Source organism: Mytilus californianus, unplaced genomic scaffold (genome assembly GCF_021869535.1).
Source record: "Mytilus californianus isolate M0D057914Y unplaced genomic scaffold, xbMytCali1.0.p SCAF_9, whole genome shotgun sequence".
Classification (NCBI taxonomy): domain Eukaryota; kingdom Metazoa; phylum Mollusca; class Bivalvia; order Mytilida; family Mytilidae; genus Mytilus; species Mytilus californianus.
The window spans coordinates 19,420,978-19,440,902 of record NW_026262745.1 but is presented as its reverse complement, the minus strand read 5'-3'; the positions used below and the strand labels follow the sequence as shown (position 1 = coordinate 19,440,902).

The 19,925-nt window shown below is 32.1% G+C and overlaps 1 protein-coding gene across 3 annotated transcripts in view; it reads left to right on the top strand.

The window, feature by feature from the left end:
- The window catches only part of LOC127715500 (uncharacterized), a 97,398-nt gene that overhangs the window by 14,087 nt on the left and 63,386 nt on the right, over positions 1-19,925 (top strand). For 2 of the 3 annotated variants that reach the window (XM_052221559.1, XM_052221561.1), the window contains exons 2-4: positions 13,743-13,920; positions 17,765-17,868; positions 19,147-19,284. In XM_052221559.1, the coding sequence (XP_052077519.1) occupies positions 13,743-13,920; positions 17,765-17,868; positions 19,147-19,284 (420 nt within the window). The remainder of the gene's footprint in view (positions 1-13,742; positions 13,921-17,764; positions 17,869-19,146; positions 19,285-19,925) is intronic. The other variant, XM_052221558.1, reaches the window with a different exon arrangement.

Genomic DNA, 19,925 nt, shown 5'->3' with positions numbered 1-19,925 from the left:
AACCATTGCATGAGCCCATAGACGAAGAGCCTAATTAAGAAGGTTAAATTAGCTCTCGCCAGCCAAACTTTAAGGCTTGTCGGGACTACGGAAAGCGAGTATACGTGGCTCGGGTGATTTTCTTAGTTTATGATATTTTCTGATTTCATTCCATTATTCTTAGTTGAGGTATAAACATATGTCAAAATAAGGATGGTAAGTCAGCACAAACGGGACTCTTGTGTTGACCCTTTTCTCTTAAATTGTAAAAGTTCATCTTGGTTAAAATCGTTAGCACGAGCAAAACCTCTATCAATAGATATAAGAAGATGTGGTATGAGTGCCAATGAGACAACTCTCTATCCAAGTCAAAAATTATAAAAGTAAACCATTATAGGTCAAGGTACGGCCTTCAACACAGAGCATTGGCTCATACCGAACAGCAAGCTATAAAGGGCCCCAAAAAATACTAGTGTAAAACCATTCAAACGGGAAAACCAACGGTCTAATCTATATAAAAAACGAGAAACGAGAAACACTTAAAACACTTAAGTCATTCTGGAATTAACATTATCAGTAATGTTGTTGATATATGTATGCTACGTAAGCCCCCTTTAATTAGGAGCACCACTATTAGTTATGGTGTAAAGGACATTTGTATCGGTACAGATTACTGTGAGCATTAACATACCTAATTTCTCAGCCAAGTTGTGATGGTTCTTACTATCAGCAACCTAACCTATCCCAAAACATAAAAAAATACAATGCAATTAAATATACGAATACCTCCACTAACATGATTCGCTAATCTTCAAAATATAAAAAGGGTAAACTAGATACAAAATAACAAATTGCGTCACTCATGATACCGCACAAATGCCATGACAATGAAAGAGAAACCGGTAGGAAAAAGTTAGATAAATAAAAATACCGAACTCCGAGGAAAATTCAAAACGGAAAGTCCGTAATCAAATGGCAATATCAAATGGAACAAAATTGTAATACAAACATATACTGCTATATACCAAGCTGTATTCCTGGTAAGCCGAAAATCCTACAATAAAGAATCTAGGAAAGATACTACCGATCCATTAAAGGAACAGCTAAAACCCTCAGATATCAAAAATATTAGTCTGATAGTTTTCCACACGGAAACTAGAAACAAATGAGCACATTTCTCAAGGAATCCTGAAAATATCTGCAGATATTTCCCTCAACAAAAAACAAAAACAAAAAAACAAAAACAAAACAAAATTATAATTCAAAATATAAAGTATATGATGCAAAAATAAGTAAATTTGTTATTACAGCCAATTTTGCAAAACAATTTCGATGATGTTGAAAGATTCTTTTTGCAGAAAAGTTAACGTCTGTTCTCATCAACATGTGCCGGAAATATGCTTTTTTTTTGTGCTGCGTATCGATCTGATGAGTTAAGCCCTATTTAACTGATTTTGTCGAGCCTGCGATAGTTATGTCGCGAAAGCAAGACATAACGATCCTATATGTCCTCGTCATCAACATTAAGGTTCAGTCCGTGGTTAAAGATTTTTTATGGCATCAATATCCCTCTTGGACTTTAATGCAGTTTGGAGAGAAGCGTGTTTATTTTATCATAATGTATGACATAGCGTAACGCCGCAATCCGATAAACGAGAAGGAGAATGGATTTAGCACTCATAAATTTATAAAAAAAAATTCATTTCAACACGGATAAGGAGTTAAAATATGTTGCAGAAATGTTAATGCATCAAATACAATATTGTGTTAGGTATGATGAACCTGTCGGCAACTTTGATTTTCGAAAGGATGCTATAAACAATTTCATATAAAATACTAGAGGTTAGTTTCAGAATAAAATTGCCTTTGAGGGATTTGCCTGTTTATTTACATATTTTTGAAAAGGGTCACATTTTATTCTGATGATTAGTTCTAAGCTTTCAATTCAATCATTTTGAATGATAATATTATTTTTAAAATTAGAAAAAAGATAAACTTGGTTTAAGGGGAAACACTCTGTAAACTTCTTTTTTTTTGTTTTTTAAGGAAAATTTAAAAATAAAGTGTGTAACCTATGTATCTTGGGATTTGTTTTCATTTGAATTCCAGATTTATCAACTACTTATGGAGAATTGAAGTGCGGACTCATTCATATATCTTTATAAAAGAAGTATGCAGAGAAAATTGTTCCGGGTTTTAACATGTAATTTTGATCACGTATTAAAGACGAAAGTTCTGGGCGCATGATAGAAATACACTATTCATTTATTTTAACATGTAGTGTCATAAGTAATATTCTTATCTACGGTAACTTTTAATTGTTGGGTTTAAAAACCCAAAATAGAAGCATGTAATTTTTGTTTACGAACTAAATAGTTTAATGCGATTGTATAGACTGTGTTTTTCATAATAGTTTAAAGGTTTTTTTGTGATGAGTTTCATAATATTTGCAATCCCATTATCTATTATCATCAATTCGAAGAATTTCAATCTGATAAAGTAACATTTTGTATGAACATAAAACTTTATTAATTTCATGTAAAAGAAAAAAGACTATGCATGTACCAATCAATTACGTTTTAGATGTTCTATGTTTTTTTTAGTGTATAATTATCTAGCATCCATTCGTGTTTATTTCATAAAAATTAAACAACGGTTTTACTCTTTGCTGTGATAGCTTAAATATAATTTGACATACATTTTGTTTTCTTGACAATTAAGTGTAAGCTACAAGTATGGAATTTTAATTCCAATCTTGATAGAATTACACTTCAATTAAAATTTTCTACAGACAATGGACACTTTACAGGTGTGAGTTGTTAATAAAAAATACTTGTCTCTCACACGATGTTGATTTCAATTCAATTTTATTAAGAAACTGTGTGAACCGTTTTAGGAGTAAGTACACAATACTCAGCTAATGCTTACTTTTTTTTAATCTTTCTGTAGAAACGAGAACATTTCGATTTTTTGGTATTTCCAAAGTATTTGCTGTTGTTTATTATCTACTGCAATTCATTTTTAAACATGTTACTTGTAAGACTATGAACGATTCAAAAACAAAGCACATTTCGTCTAGATAGGCAAAGAGGATGTGTTTGTTTGAGAGCGTTAAACTAGAAAAAATGTAATGACCTTTCAAGTATTTTGACCTGAACTGCATAAGAGTTTTACGTAGACGAAACACGTATCTGGCAGGTTAAACATTCTGGTATCTTAAATGAGAGTTTTATACCTCACCACATTATGTGCTTATATATAAAAAAACATGTGTCTGAAGTGGTTTGTCTTTGTGTTTACATCTATGTTCTTCGGTAGAATCTGGTGTTGGTGTTTGGTTGGGTATGTTGTACTGTCCAATATTTCTTGTCCTGTCTTCGTTTTAATGTACAAAGAAATGGATTCCGCCTCATGGTACATAGTTATTCAAAATCATTGAATAATTCTTGTATACTTAACTCATCCTGCAATTAACATTACCAGTAATTTTGTTCATATATGAATGCTATGTAAGACTCCTTGAATTAGGAGCACCACTATTAGTTATGGTGTAAAGTAGGACCTTTGGCGCACTGTTACGGAACAGATTACTTAGAGCATTAACATACCTAGTTTCTCAGCCTTTTCGTGATGGTTCTTGCTAGCAGAAAGCTTACCTTACCCAAAACACAAATAGATACAATGCAATTAAACATACAAACACCTACACTCACATGATTCGCTAATATTCAAAATATAAAAAGAGTAAAATATAGATATAAAATAACAAATTATGTCCCAAATGATGATGCACAAATGCTATGACAATGAAAGGGAAACCAGTAGGAACAAACTTGTATTACAAACCGATACCGTTATATGCAAAGCTGTATTCCTGGTAAGCGGAAAATCCATCGGTAAAGAATCTCGGAAAGATACTACCGATTATTTAAAGGAACAGCTAAAACCCTCAGACTTCAAAAAGATTGGTGTGATAGTTTTTTTTACACGGATATAGTAATTAATGAGCACCTCAAAGAAACCATAAAAATGTTTGCGGATATTTCCCTCAAAATAAAAAAAAACAAAAAACAAAACAAAAACAAAACAAAAACAAACCTAAAACAAAACAAAATTTATTTCAAAATATAAAGTATATGGTGTAAGAGTAAGTAAATTTATCATTAAAACCAATTTTGCGAAACCATTTCGATGATGATATAATATTTTTTCTGCAGAAAAATTAACATCCGTTCTCATAAACATGTGCTGAAAATATGCATTTTTTGTGCTGCGTATTGATTTGATGAGTTCGGCCTTATTCAACTGATTTTATCGAGCCTGAGACAGTAATGTCGCGAAAGCAAGACTTAAGGATCCTATCTGTCGGCGTTGTCAACTATAAGTTCAGTCTGTGCTTAAAGCTTTTTTTAGACATCAATATCTTTGATAACATTCTTGGAATTTTATGAAAAATTTGGAGAAAAGCTTGTTAATGTTATCATAATGTCTGACATGGCGTAATTGTGCAATCCGGAATATGAAAATGGAATTCTCGTGAATTTAAAAAAAGTGTAAATGTAACACTGATAAGCAGTTTAAATATTCTTTAGAAAAATTAAGGTATCAAATACAATGTTGGTTTAGGTGGATGCACCTAATGTCAAGTTTGTTTTACGAATGTGCTCTACAAAGAGTTTCATATAAAATACTGGAGGTTAGTTTCAGAATAGAAATAACCTTTGAGATATTTCCTGTTTATTTACATAATTTGTGAAAAGTGTTATATTAATTTCCTGATAATTAGTTTTTAGTTTTCAATTCAATCATGTTGAATAATCAAATGCTTTTTAAGATTATAAAAATATATACTTTACGGGGAAACATTCTGTGATCACGTTTTAAAGACGAAGATCCAAATTTGAGCGCATGACAGAAAAATTTGTTTATTTGTACATTCAGTGTGATCAGTAAAATAACTTATTTACCATTGTTGCCTGGTTTAAAAAAGACCAAATAGAAACATGTGATTTATGTTTACGTGCTAATTAACTTAAAGCGATTGTAGAGACTGTGCTATTTAATAATTATTTAAAAAATTGGGCGATGAGTTTCATAATATTTGCGACCCCATTATTTATTATCATCAATTCGAATTTTAATTTTATATGTAAGTAGCGTTTTGTATGAACTTACACTATTATTAGATTGATATAAAAGCAATAAAGACTATGCATGTACCAATCAATTAATTTAAGATGTTCTGAAAAGAGATTTGTCAATTTTGAAATAATATTTTGACTGTAGCTATATTCAAAGTCAGTGTTTAGTTGCATAACCTAATATACATTTCTTAACATTTGCATGCAGGTTTGCTGCTACTGAAATGCATGGTTTAACTGAAATAATCCAAAGATTAGTAGTATGTTGTGTTTTTCTTGAATTATTACTTGTATTATAGTTCAAATAAAATTCATTCAGAACATTAATTTATGGTTTAGTCAGTCATTTAAAAACTGGTGAGATTTATATTTAGAGGTTACCAAATCAAATTCAAAACCATGGTTAGATTGTTTTAATACAAGGAGCAAATATTAATTAAAGTTCATCCTCAGATTCACTGTATGATTCAAATGTAATTTAGTGCTCTGCCTCTTTCTATGATCGAACAATTTCTAACTGGAGGAGGGTATTTTCAATTTGTTTATCATAATTGTCAACATCAACTGGAATATCATCTCCGTCTGATTCTAGTTCATTAAAAAAAGTAAGTTCGCATATGGGGGTCAGGCCTCTCTACAACATCAACTTGTTGATCAGTCTGTGTATTACTGCTTCCCTTTTGACAGTTTTATTTTGGATTTCCTGTCCTGAAACTAGAATTTTAGAACGAAATAGAAGTATAACCTGACTGTTTAAAAAGTTGCATGCCACTATTGCAGATAAAAAACAAACAAAAACAAACAAAAAAACAATAAAGACCAGTATTGTACATTTGTATTTTGTGCATAAATTGATATATCATCCATAATTTAATTACTGGACAGGGATGAACTGTCATTGGCAAATATTGATGAATTTTTGGAGTTCAAAATAAATTAAAAATCAGTGAGTTAAAAATGAATTTAAAAACAGTGAGCCCACCTGTCAGTAGATATTATAACAAGAATGAACATTTCATTTTAATATATGTGAAAGGAAATAGAAATTAATGTAAATGAGAAAAAACCTAACGCATATTTATACTTTATTTGTAGCAGATAATGCAGTATACATTATAGTATGGAACAATGCTTTGATTGATGTTCTCATTCTAGTGTACATTTGCAGTTAAGCCTTCAATAATGAGCTTTAATCTAGTTTACAATAAACTGTGCACGTTAATCAAAAAGGAAACAAAAGCTGGATGCCCCCTAAAACATGAATCGCTCACCTTGCATGTAAAGGTTTAAAATCGTCATAGCAGTTTCAGAGAAGAAGATGAAAATGTGAAAAGTTTTCTCAGACTCTGGACAGACAAGGATGCTTAGTGATTGCAAAAGCTCCCACTGACACTGGCCCTTGAGCCTGTTGAAATATTTACCTTTGCATTTGGCACCGGTAGGAAGTTTTCTCCTGCTCTTGGTCTTAAGCCAATAAGACGCAGAAGTATTTACAACTTCATCACATTGTGCTGAACACAGATCTGATCCATTCACTGTACCACATAGTAACCCATTCAGCATATCATTTTTGAGCCTGTTTAGCAGACCTGTTTTATGAGCTTGACCGTTGAAGCACCTCTATCAGGTCAGGCATTGAACACTGGAAGAGTCAGTATTATTTCAACCAGTCTTGTCAGACTAGGACAGATTTAATTTTATTTATGTCTACTTCCAATAATCTCCATTAAACACCATTCTAGTGGAGTGAAACCATTTATTTCAGGTACTTTAGCTTTCAGCTTTCAGTTTTCAGTGATATTTCATCAACTTCCACTCAGCTTTTAATTCATCAATTAATGTACCTGATGCCTCATAAAATTGCTTGTGAATAACACAGATAGATTCATCTCCATAGTTAAAAAACTCAGGGCTATCCTTGTCAGGAACAATACATGGATTGAAAATGTTTTAAAGCACTTAAAATAGATATGTCCGGAAAACGTTTTTCCTCGTTTTCAATAAGTGCTGATATATAATTAGTGAGTGTTTGACCAAATTGCTTCTCTGTAAAATCAATAGCAGATATTTCAAGCAGTTCTAATCAACCACCAGGTTTGAGTTCCTCTTTTGCAACATTTATTGGAGATTTACTTTCTGATATCTGTCGTCATTCAGAAATGGCACAGTCTAATATGATACCTATTGAGCCAAAGTTGACATACCCCTTTTTAAAACAATGTAGTAATCATACCCAAGACAGGCAAAATTGCTTGTAAAATGAAGATGAGTCCTACAAAGTAGGCAGCATTCATCCTTTTCAGTAAACCAAATGCAGCTGCATCACTGTCTGATAGTTTATTCAGAGTTTGTACCAACTGGATGAAATCTTCAATAACTGCAATAATTGACACTACTGTCACAACAGCCCATGAAAAGGCCGTGAAATGTCTGTGAAATATCACAGGGCCGTGAAAACCCCGTGAAAATACTCCGTGACTTTTGTAAACAAAATATTTCTAAAGGCCGTGAAAAATATTTGATGTTAGACAAAAGACCGTGAAATTTCATTATCCCGTGAAAAGGCCGTGATAATTTGTCCTTTCATGCTTAATAAAAAATATCACGGCCTTTTCATTGGTTGTTGAAACCAGTGAAAAGGCCGTTATATTTTTTCATGTCAATTATTTCTTATCCTAATTCAGATTTAAAACATCCCATGTGATTTTTGTAGTATGGTCTAATTATTTCCACTCACATTTTTCTAAATATCCTATAAACTTTTCATTATAAATAAATGTCTGTTTAAATATTATTATATGCAATACTACTGTACAGAACTGACTTTTAAATTGAACCATTCATTGTTATAATTAATGACTTTGTGCCAATAAATATTTTGTATTTAAAGAAAAGTATTTTGCTTCTCGTCTGTGCATTATTATAAACAATGTAAACATTAATTTTGATTGGAACCAAAACATGCAAAAACGAGAACTTCCCGGAAAATCTGACCGTATCCAGATTCGTGTTTCTTTTAGAGTAATTGTAACATTTCCGCAAGGTTGGAAAGACGCCGAAGGTCGATTATTAATATTTACTTTATAGATGCAAGACGAGTGACAGCAAGTTTGAGGTAAGTTAAGTTATTAATATTTTATTCTTTTATGCATCATATTACCAAATTGTTGATGACATTTGTGAGCATTTCCATTGAACTGATTTTCACTGAATTTGCAGAAACCGCGCAAACATGCATGTGATATATTCACTTATATTTGAGTCTGTTGCACTTGATTCCTTTAATCATTTCGGTTAATGTTTTCTAAGACTTACCGGATCCTTTAAATACGATTACGGTTTTGTTTTGTTTATGTATTTGGGGAAAAAAGGGGGTGTCCTTTTTCCCCACACTGGCCACATAAAAAATATGACATTTATGTACAGTACACTACGTAGACATAGACATAGATAATTGGAAATGATTATAATAGCAATAAGTATCTCTGATAATCAGAGGCGTACCCCCTTTGAATGTGTCGGGAGCTATTTAAGTATTTTCTGACTTGGCCGTCGGGACACAGAGTTCAAAAGGGATTAATCAGTGACGTAGCAGGGAAAGTATTTAATATTTGTACGGAAAAATGTCCTTTCTAGAAGGGTTTGTGCCATATCATAAGAATAATTGGTGTGGCAATGAGGTGTTTAAAAAATAATTGGTATGGCGAATGTGCCTGCAGTAAAAGTTGCTACGCCCTTGGCCCCCTGTAAAATAAATAGCTGTGACTCATTACGGCCACTAAGTCTAGACAAGTTTGGCTATAGCCATACATATTATTACTTCAAAGAAACATTTAAATTTAATAGTCTGTCTTAAAAGTGTCTTTAGTCTTTGAAACAATCTAAAAAAAAAAATTTGAGTTGACAATACAGAACTTCGTTAACTAATGATGCCATATATGTTGGATAGGGGGCAGATTTTCTGGAAAATGGTGTGAAAATATCGGAAAACCTATGCATGTTTCCAAGTGGCTGTTCTGTTTCAATGATGTTTTTTAGTATTTTCATACCATTTTCACCTCCAGTATGAAAATCTGCCCCTATTCAATATGGGTGTCATTAACCGTGAAGTCCTGTATTGCATGGAATAATATTGTAGCTGTTTTAAGTACATGTATGTACATAAATGCCAAAAATTAATTTGAATATATAAATAGTTTTTTTATATACATGTATAATATATGTAATGTTTCTTTATTTATTCTAGGAATGAAGAGCAAAATGATATAGCAGTCTTTATATAAAATAGTTCAGGAATCCAGTTGGAAAGAAGAGCTTTTCAATTAAAAGTATTTCCTGGGAATTAACAGGAACTTCTATAAATATTTTTCTGGAATAGTTATTCAAAAGGGCAGTGAGTAGTTATTCAAAAGGGCAGTGAAGTGAAAGATTACATTAGACAAATATTGCTGAAGTGGTAAAATCAGACCCAAGAGATGTACAAAATTTCTACAATACATATTTGACTTTAGTGACTTTAGCTACTTAATCACATTGACATTTGTGTGCTGTTATGTTTTCTTTACATAATTACTACAGTTCTATTAAAATTAATATTTTTATTCTTTGTCACAATTATTACTAAAAAAAATACAGCATTTTAATATGGTTTTTCATAATCTCACCTGCATTGTAATTGAATAAGTTGTCTGTAGATGTTTACACTAGGTTTTCAGGCATTTCACTTCACTTGATTGAAACAGCATTTAAATTTTTTTGTTAAATTATGGCCTGAAAAATACATTTAACATTCTACAGGAGTTTTCACAATCAGTGAATGGCTGTTTATCACAGTAGTACATGTACATTTCACGATCTTTTCACAATGGGCACACAATTTATCACGACTTTTTCACGGTGTACATTTTTGTTTTTCACAGGGTTTCTACGGTCTCTTTACCCAAGTTTTCAGTTGGCACCTTTTCACGGCCTTTTCACGACAACTAAAGGCATATACTGTACTATATCTACATTTACGGTCTTTTCACAATGGGCACATAATGCATTATCACGACTTTTTCACGGTGTACATTTTTTTTCACAGGGTTTCTACGGTCTTTTCACCCAAGTTTTCAGGTGGCACCTCTTCGCGGCCTTTTCACAAACTTTTCACAGCCTTTTTCACGACAGTCATTCTACGGCATTGTCACGAATAAGTTTCACGGCCCACCGTTAAATAACCGTGACAAACACTGTAAAAATCACCAGCATTTTTACGGACATTTTCATGGCTAATCTATGCGGCATTATTCCAGTAGTGTGAGGCTTCAAAACTTAACCACCTTGTCTTACATGCACGTTTAAGAATTTTTGTACATTGTGACAGAAGTGTTCAAGTTTAATTTTCGGTAACCCTCAAGATGTTTAAGAAAACATGCCATCTTCTTAGTCGAATAATGAAATAACTTCCACATTTGTATCATGTAGGTTTCATCATTGCCAATATATTTCAGAGATGAATTTGTGTTAATATAGACCAGGTCGAGACGATGGCAAACACAATGAGTTGCAATAAGTGAATTGTCATAACACCTCCCTTTTTACCGAGCATCACACTAGCTCTATCGGTGCACAATCCTGAAACTGTTTAATGTCTAGCTTCATGGATTCTAGATTTTCAATTAATACCGGGAATAAAGCTTCAGAATTAGCAGACACAGAGTTGTGTAATAAATTTACAGTGCAAAGGAAATCAAATCGCATAGTTTAAGTAACTAGGTCAATATATTGAATGTATGTAATCATCTGTTCTAATGATGATACATACTTTGCAGTCTCATGTTTCTTGCTCTCAATGTGATACTGCATAGCAATATTTTTAATTCTTTTACTAGGTTCTTCTGCAAATACAGATGATTTATTTCTTGAATTTTTCATATTATGTTTTTTACAAAGTAAACAATGAACTCCTTGTCCCTCTACAAATATGAAATTCCATAAAGCAAAAAGAAAGTGTTTTTGTGGTTAACCATGAATGTTCAAATTATCTTTTAATGCCTATTGATTTTGTTTTTCCACTGCTGAAAAGAGACAATAATCCCGTAGACGGCACAACATATAATTATGAATTTTATTTCTGTCAATATCAGGAAAACTGGTTTCTATAAGTTTAATATGTTCTTTTACAGACTTGGATTTATAATGACAATTTCTCCTCGAACTGAATCAACTGTAGAACTGCACTCCATATGGGAAACATTGGCTTTTGAAATTGAATTATGTGTAACGAGAATACTGTTTAGATTCAAATCCACATCAGGAAGAGGGTCCTCTTAACCTATAAGAGATTGGACACAAACTTATTAATATATCTGTTTTTATTAATTGGGTTTTCAACACCGTTTGGGTTACTTCATGTTGGTCACTTTGATTTCATTGATTGGGGTTTCAACACCATTTGAGTTATTGCAAGACGGTCAGTTGTTTTGGCAGAGGAAACCAGAGTTGCTGACCCTTCCGTATCTGGGTTCACGCCAGGTATCGGATGAGGTTGGTATTGCTCAATCTTTAGTAGTTTCTTGTTTAGTGCTTTGGACAATGTTGATAGCCTTTTCCTCGATTCCCTTTGGTCAATTTGTTTTCTGTTTATCTTTTCCCCTTCTGAGTTTAATTGCCCCTTGAGTACCTTTGCCTTTTTCAGACTTTCACATTCTGTCATAAGTTACGGTTTAAGAATTTACATATAAACCAATGGTTTATGAATTTATTGGTGTCTTGGAGTACGATAAAATAAATTATATGGGGTATATGTCGAAATAAAAATGCCCATAGGGAAAAGCTTAAATTTTATGAAAAAATTAATAGATAGGAATACATTTCATTGATCGTTCATTTCAATACCATTTCATTGAAGAAAATATAAACGGAAAAGAAAGCTATTAAAGATAGCAACAGTTCATATGGAATCAAACTTTTGTGTTAACGTGTATTAAATTAACTCATCATAGATACCAGGATTAAAATTTTATACTCCAGACGCGCGTTTCGTCTACAAAATACTCATCGGTGACGCTCGAACAAAAAAAAAAAAAAATATTAAAGGGCCTAATTAAAAACGAAGTTGAAGAGCATTGAGGTCTTAATTCTGATATGGTAACACTCCACAGTTAGGAAATAAAATTAAAATTGACACATAAAATGTTTAATCATCTTCTAGTCCTGGGTTTCTAATACATTTAGCCAACTGTGTGTCATACATGTGCATATGTATGTAATCAGAATATTCCATAAATATGATTTTCAACAGTTAAAAATGGTGAAATATAATTCCTGTTTTGTGTATCCATGGCAATATTCGGCATTTATTTACCACTAATAAATATATACCATAAAATATTACAAAAAGGGGCATGAAAATGTCACATGTTCCCCCACAAAATTAATTTGGTTTGACACCTTTTCTGAAAATATTTACACTAAACTCTCATATGATCAAATAAAAATTGGGTGTCTTTTGCATCATTATTTAATGAAATTGAATCACAAAGTTCGTGCGACAAAAAGGTGGAAAATAATACATACATTACACAATCTTGATGATCATATAAACCCACTTTGAAGGCTATATAAATCTTTAGCTAACCATAATTAATTTTCTTGCTCACTGGCTTTCATATTTGATAAATCCACCTGGTCCAAAATGCGAAATTACAACCCTGACTGTGGAGTTCTATCTAAAAATGCTTATAGATGAAGGATTTAGTTTCGTCCCCATGGTTATTACATTTTGTAAACGCTCCTTTTATAGGACACCAACAAAATATTCTAAATTATTGCAGTTTGTCATTTTTCTAATAAGGGTTAAAAGTGCAACCAAAGTGCTGTTTAAAATATCGACAAAAGACATGATTTCAATTTTTTCAATTGTAAACCTGCCGTTCTTTTGTATAAATCTCCCAGTTGAAATCATCTCACTAAAAATTTTATGTCATCACGATTTAGTTGACCGTTATAGAATATCTGTTACAGATGATCATGCAATCAGTAATGTTTACTTGTCGGAACGACAACCCCGTCCGTATTTGCCCGATTGTGACATAACCAAATGCCACTTATCACTTAATTTGTACTTTCCTGAGCAACACAATGGGTGCCACATCTGTAGCAAGTACGTGTATACTGCCTATTTACCCGGAGCATCCAGTTTTTTTATTGGGTTTGTGTTGCTAAATTGTCAGTTTTCTGTTTTGTTATTGTTGTTACAGTCTTTCTTTTAGCCTTTTTATTTTTATATGATTTTTGACCCATGAACGGCAAAAGTGAAAATCGTCTATATCGAAATTGACCTTAACTATGTCATCAGTTAAACAATGTTAAAATGCGAAATGCACAAGTCGTTGCAAGAAAACGACATAAAGTGTCATTTTCGAATCAATCAACAACCATAACTCCTGAACGCAAAAGTGAAAATCGTCAATATCGAACTAAATTTTCTTATCAGTAACAACATATTAAAATTGAAAAAGCATTGATTAAATGGTTCATAAATCATTAACAAACTAGAGGCGCCAAACTGATAGCCCGTTCACCCTCCATACAACCTCAAATGGATAACTTTCATTAGTGTCAACTTATTTCTTTCAGACTGCGCATGCACACTGCCAACGGTGTTGGATGGAAATATATGGGACAGCAGACAAGGCGCTGTTGTATTTTCAAACAGTAACTTAACAGTAACATCTGGATGGAATGTCCAATTATTTTCCAAAACAATGTCTGAATTTACCTGTATTGAAAGTGACAGCAATCATTGGCTATTTCAGTAAGTCACTAAATTATATAGAAAAGAGAATAATTTGAACTTTGATATGAGGCAGGTGTTACCAACGAACGAGGACTGTCTGTTAGCTAGCCATATAAAACAGTCTTACTCTTTTATCAAAATTAAATAAATTATTTTGCTTCGTATTACTAAGGAAATCATTCGGTTTTACTTTGTGCATCGACAATATAAGAATCATATACATTTACCAGAAATATAAAGTGGAAATACCATTTATCCCCGGCTTAGTATATTTCTAGGAGTTTGATTGGTTAACGCACGTCGTTACAAAACCCATAACCCCTGGGTGTTGCTAACCCATATCCCCGGACGTTGCTACCCATTAGATCGGGGAATTTCACGCGCGTTTTCCTTAGTTCCATGGTTGTTCCTTATGAAATATAGAATTCTGTAGATTTTCCATGATGTCTGTATAATTAAATACGTAATCCACTAACGTTTTTATCTTATTACATCGTTCATTTGCACTCATTTTAGTAGATGCATCGCTATGCAGCCACATTGTCAATGATTGGTACTACTGACCTAGCTATGCAAATGTCCCACGTTGACGTCACACCGTTTATGATGTAACTCTCACAACATTGCGCGCCAAATTCGACCCATTTCAGTTTCTCTGTCTCTAGTTTAAAAACGTCTTATATTTGTCTACCTGTAGGGTTCTACCAAAGGTAGTACCCTACACCCCGTTAAAAATATGTCAAATTCCCAGATTTCAATAAAAGATTTTTTAAAAAATGAAAAAAAACGTTGCTTTCACGTTAAACTTTGTGGTCGAATTTCTCTAAAAATCGCCAGATTTAGACTAAGACCGGGAATAAATTCGTTATCTACGATCATATCCGTACATATGGATATTTTAACACCCTTCAGTACCCTGTACACCTTTCGGCTGCGCTTCAGGGTGTACTTGGATACTTCAGGGTGTTAAAATATCCATATCTACGGATATGAACGTAGATAACTTATAATATCATAGTCTTAATGATTGAAGTCTGAAAATAAAATAACTAGGTTTACCAAATTTCTTGCGTAATATTTATGTTGACATAAAGATTAACAACGGAATCGCCACCAATATTGGTCATGGTATTATGTCATCATATGTGTAAACGCGTCCTTCAGATAGATTTTTTTTTCGGATCTTATTCAAGTATTATTAAATCAAATTTTAATAAAGAGTACATGAAATCGGAGAAGATAGACACATCAGCGTGTTTTAAATCAGTTTCTACAACATTCTGTATTGTTTGTCAGGTGAGCATGGAACTCGTTTTACATTTTCTTTCGAACAAAATCGTATATTTAAACAGAATTAAAAACATTTTTTTTATTTAAACAAACAGATGGAATTCAAAAGAGTCGTTCCATTTTCGTTCTTTATTTTGCCTTTTTAACAGTTTTGATTCGAGCGTCACTGATGCGTGTTTTGTTTTCGTCCTCATATTATACTAAAATGGGGGTTAAATGTTGTGTAAATGGCAGAACACTAAGCTGCACTATTTATTATTGCTTACAATTTTGACAAAGAAGGATTTTCTAAAGGAAGCGCCGAGTAAGACAGGGCCGCATTATGGCCACTTTTATTTGAAATCAATTAGAAATACAAATTATATCAAATAAAATGAATTATGAGTTAACAAAACATAACAATTTGCATAATTTCATCACATAAATAACCACAAATCAACTTCTTTTGTGAATCATTCCTTTACATGAATAATGTTGTCTCTTTCTTCTCCACAATTTTCAAGTTTTATCGCCGTTTATCAGAAATCTGGGACATTTTCGCGTGTTTCCTATAATCAATTAATATCAAAAGGGTACGCAACTGTCAACCGTCACTCTAAAGCCTTCAATAAAGTCAAATTAAAAAAAGGTATAACAGACAAGTGATGATGTCACAACAACTGTAAATACACATCATTATAAAATAACAATAGAACTCTATTCAAAGTCTTTTATTCAAATGCAGTAATATATCCTTTGTTTTTGCATTATATTGCAGCTTATTTTGTAGAGGTTTTTGGATTTGCTAATATAAGTTTATACAATAACATAAACAGATAATTTACATTTTTGAAAAGCACTTGCCCTATCTGAATGACCAAAATCTGGTTGTCCCGTTAACAAAGCCTCAAACAAGATAGGTACTTTTTTTGAAAATTACATCATATCATCATTTCTTGATAGGGAATAAGGTGTTGATAATTCATTTATGGGATCCACGACACTTACAAAAGTGGAAACCTGAACAATGTTATGTCGATTTTATATTCCTTTAAAATTTTAACCAAAGATGAGAACTAATTTTGTTTATTTATCTGAATTCCGATATCGTATAAATGTACTTAAAAAAAATCATATTGCTTCAGTGCCAACTCCCAGCTATTGTTAAAATTATGTTTCATTAACAAACTTTAATATTCTACTACATGTGTATGCATTAAAATAGAGAATCAACAAGTACTACTTAATTATAAAATTAATGTTTAAGGAGAAATAATCATCGAATATTCAAGGGTTATGATTTAAAACGCGTTTTTTGAATTTTCTGCATAATACGTATCAGTGACTCAAAAAAGAAAATAGGTCTATAGATATAAGAAGATGTGGTATGAGTGCCAATGAGACAACTCTCCATCCAAGTCAAAATTTATAAAAGTAAACCATTATAGGTCACAGTACGGTCTTCAACACGGAGCCTTGGCTAACGCATTAACGAAGTCGAAGAGCGATTAAAAGTTGTAAAGTAAGACAAGAGATAATTCTGGTCAAATTTAAAGCCATGGTGTTGTCTGTTTTTCTCGACTTAATACTGCATCTTAATATCCGCTCCTTTGTAGAAACAAAAATTCATCAAAAATAGCACATTTTGTTTTTAAAATATTAAAACACTCATCTTGTAAACCTGAAAAACAGCACACCTTGTACAATGTCGTAGATCTCATTATTCTCTAATGAATAAGTAGATCAAACATGAATGTATACAAAACATTTCTACTTATTTCAAACATCAAATAGCAAATTCGACGTTTATTTCCGTCTGTTTCCTTTTGAACCAACAGTTAACAAATATCAGTATCCCATAGGGTACTCAAGCTTCTTAAACTTCATACTTTATTTGGCCTTTTTAACTTTTTGATTCGCACATTGTCTTTTGTAGACGAAACGCGCGTCTGGCGTACAAAACTGTATGCCTTGTATCGATGATACGTCTCATATTTAATGTTCAGTATGTTTTTTTATTCATTTCAAATTATGGACTTTGTTAACTTATGACATCATATTAATGATTATGACACACAAAAAGCAGTTTGAATGCCAAATGAAAGTACAAATATGCCATTGTTACTGAACTGATTCTACATAACAATTGTTAGTGTGCAAGCAATATCCAATTTAAGTTGTAGTTGTTTTTATTTAATATTATTATTTGGTGTCATCCCTTTTTAGTTGTTGCTGTTATCATATCAATATTTAATGAAATCGTTTCCGTTTAAAGAACGAAAATGTCGGAGAGATTTGAACACGATTTTAACTTAATCACACAATACTAAAAATTCGTCTGGAGGTTGACATACGTTATTCAACAATAGAAAAATCCAAATAATTTTTATAAAGTTTATCATTGGTCCGCGTCTAGTATATTTAATCTTGAAATCGATCGTTGATCAATTTGATTATACAGCTCTTTTTTATTAGCAAAAATCATTGTTCATTTCCACAATACTTTCGAGTTAAAATCATAGTATAATTACTTATTCGAATGTGTTTGTAACGTTTTGTCTTAATCGTAATGATGTTTGAATTATGCTTCCAGGAGTGTCAACAGTGAAGTAGCTTATGGACCTAGTTACTACGGATTTTATTGTGTGAGATATACAAAAATAACCGACTTTAGTTACTATTATTATCTTGATTCCAGTGAGTATAAAATATTGTACCCTGTGCTTAGAAGTTTTCGCGTTTCTTATTTTAATTACCGACAGACATCTGAGTTTTTTTCTTGTAATGTTATATGTACTCTTCAATCTTTTTATCTGTTTAAAGTTTTCCGAACTATGTATTCGTGCCTTTTCATTTAATAATGGATATTTCTTTCTAATTCTTATGGTGTTTGTTTCTACCACTTCATTCAGTAAGATGCGATTTCCCTCTTCTATGGAAACTCATTGTATGGTTTTTGCTTCTACCACTTCATTGAGTGAGATACGATACTTCTTCTCTACTGACACTCAAATTTTGAAATTTCAAAATGAAAGGCTTGCCTTTTGTCTTAAATATCTGGGGAACATTGTTTATACGAGAAGCAGTGTTGAAACGTCTCTTTTATGAATTTATAGAAATAAATTTTTATCTTTAAACTAGTTTGTAAAAGTATCGCTTACTTTTCTGACTTTGAAATAAAATCAGTGGACGGAAAGAAAATTCTACCTAAATCCGACGTCAACACCGAGTCAATTAGTCAGCAGGACATGTTAAAAATCGATATTGAATAAGAGAACTTTTGAGATAAGAAGACGATACCTTTTAATCGAAATACTTTTCGGATCAACATTAACTGTAATCGTGAAAATATATATCTTTAAATAGCAGCGACCGTAACAATGAACATTGGAATTAGTACCTTAGACCTTTGATTTTATGTTTTACTTAATAAAGATGTTCTGAGTTTGTCCTTATATATCAAATAATATTGTCTCGTGAAAATACACAAAATGGAGAAACACTGTTAGGAAGCAATTACAATTTTCTTCCTCATCTCGAAACTCCTTGATCAGATCTGTAAAATCGCTTCATCCTAAAATCATTATCCAAAATATAGATCTCCTATTTGTCAATTCTTTTCCATCGTATTTTCACACTGTTTTTGTATACGTGATCGGTACAATAAATAATAAAACATAATATTGCATGTAATTGCATTGACTATATGTCAGCAGAAAAATGATTATATGTAACTAAAATTAAACAAAAAAGGTTCATTTAGATGACAAATGGCTTACAAAAAAAAAAATTATAAAACACGATCTTTGAAAAATCAATTTAACATTTCTATATTGTTATGTATCACAAAAGTGTGAATGTACTTTAAAATATCATTTTTACTTTATCGATGAAGCATACGATGCAAACGAAGAAACACATGTTCTTTTGTTTATATCAGTTTAAAGCTATATATATATATATATCTACTACTAGATGTAGAACCTGACGTTGGCAGTGTGAGAATGTCATTTGTTGAAGAATCTGTTGCAAATGCTGGTGTTACAATTAGTTCAGTCTGTAATCCAACCTCCGGACCAAGTGCTGAGGAATTCCACGTTTTAGTGAAAGAGAGTAAGTTTATCCTTTATATTCATTCAGTCAGTTATCTTGATGTTATTCTCTTGGTCGTTGACTGCGGAGGTCATAGACTTTTTCAAACCAATGAAACGATACAAACGTCTTTTATTTTTAGTAATCCTGCTTGTCCTAAAGTTATGTTGATCTAACAATACCTTCATTTTATTTATCAATATTCACAGGAGTAATGGGATTTCCCTTCTACATCTATGTAACATAATGAAACCTCGTTTTCCTCATCAATGAACATTGTTTGACATTCGGTCAAGTATCAATTAAATACCGTGGATTTATTTATATGACAAGATTTTAAAGGTTTTTTTCAACGATAGATTAAAGTGTTAAAAATACCCTTAATGTAGAAAAGATTAAGATTGCACACTGATAAAAAAAATTACCTGTGGTCTCCACTATATTTAAGGCGGCAGTCCATCCTAAAAATTGTACTTATCTGACATTAAGTCATTGAAAGTTTCAATAAAGGCAACAGTAGTATACCGCTGTTCAAAAGTCATAAATCGATTGAGAGAAAACAAATCCGGGTTACAAACTAAAACCGAGGGAAACACATCAACTGTAAGAGGAAAACAACGAAATAACAGAACACAGAAGTGCAACAAAAAACAAACAACAAT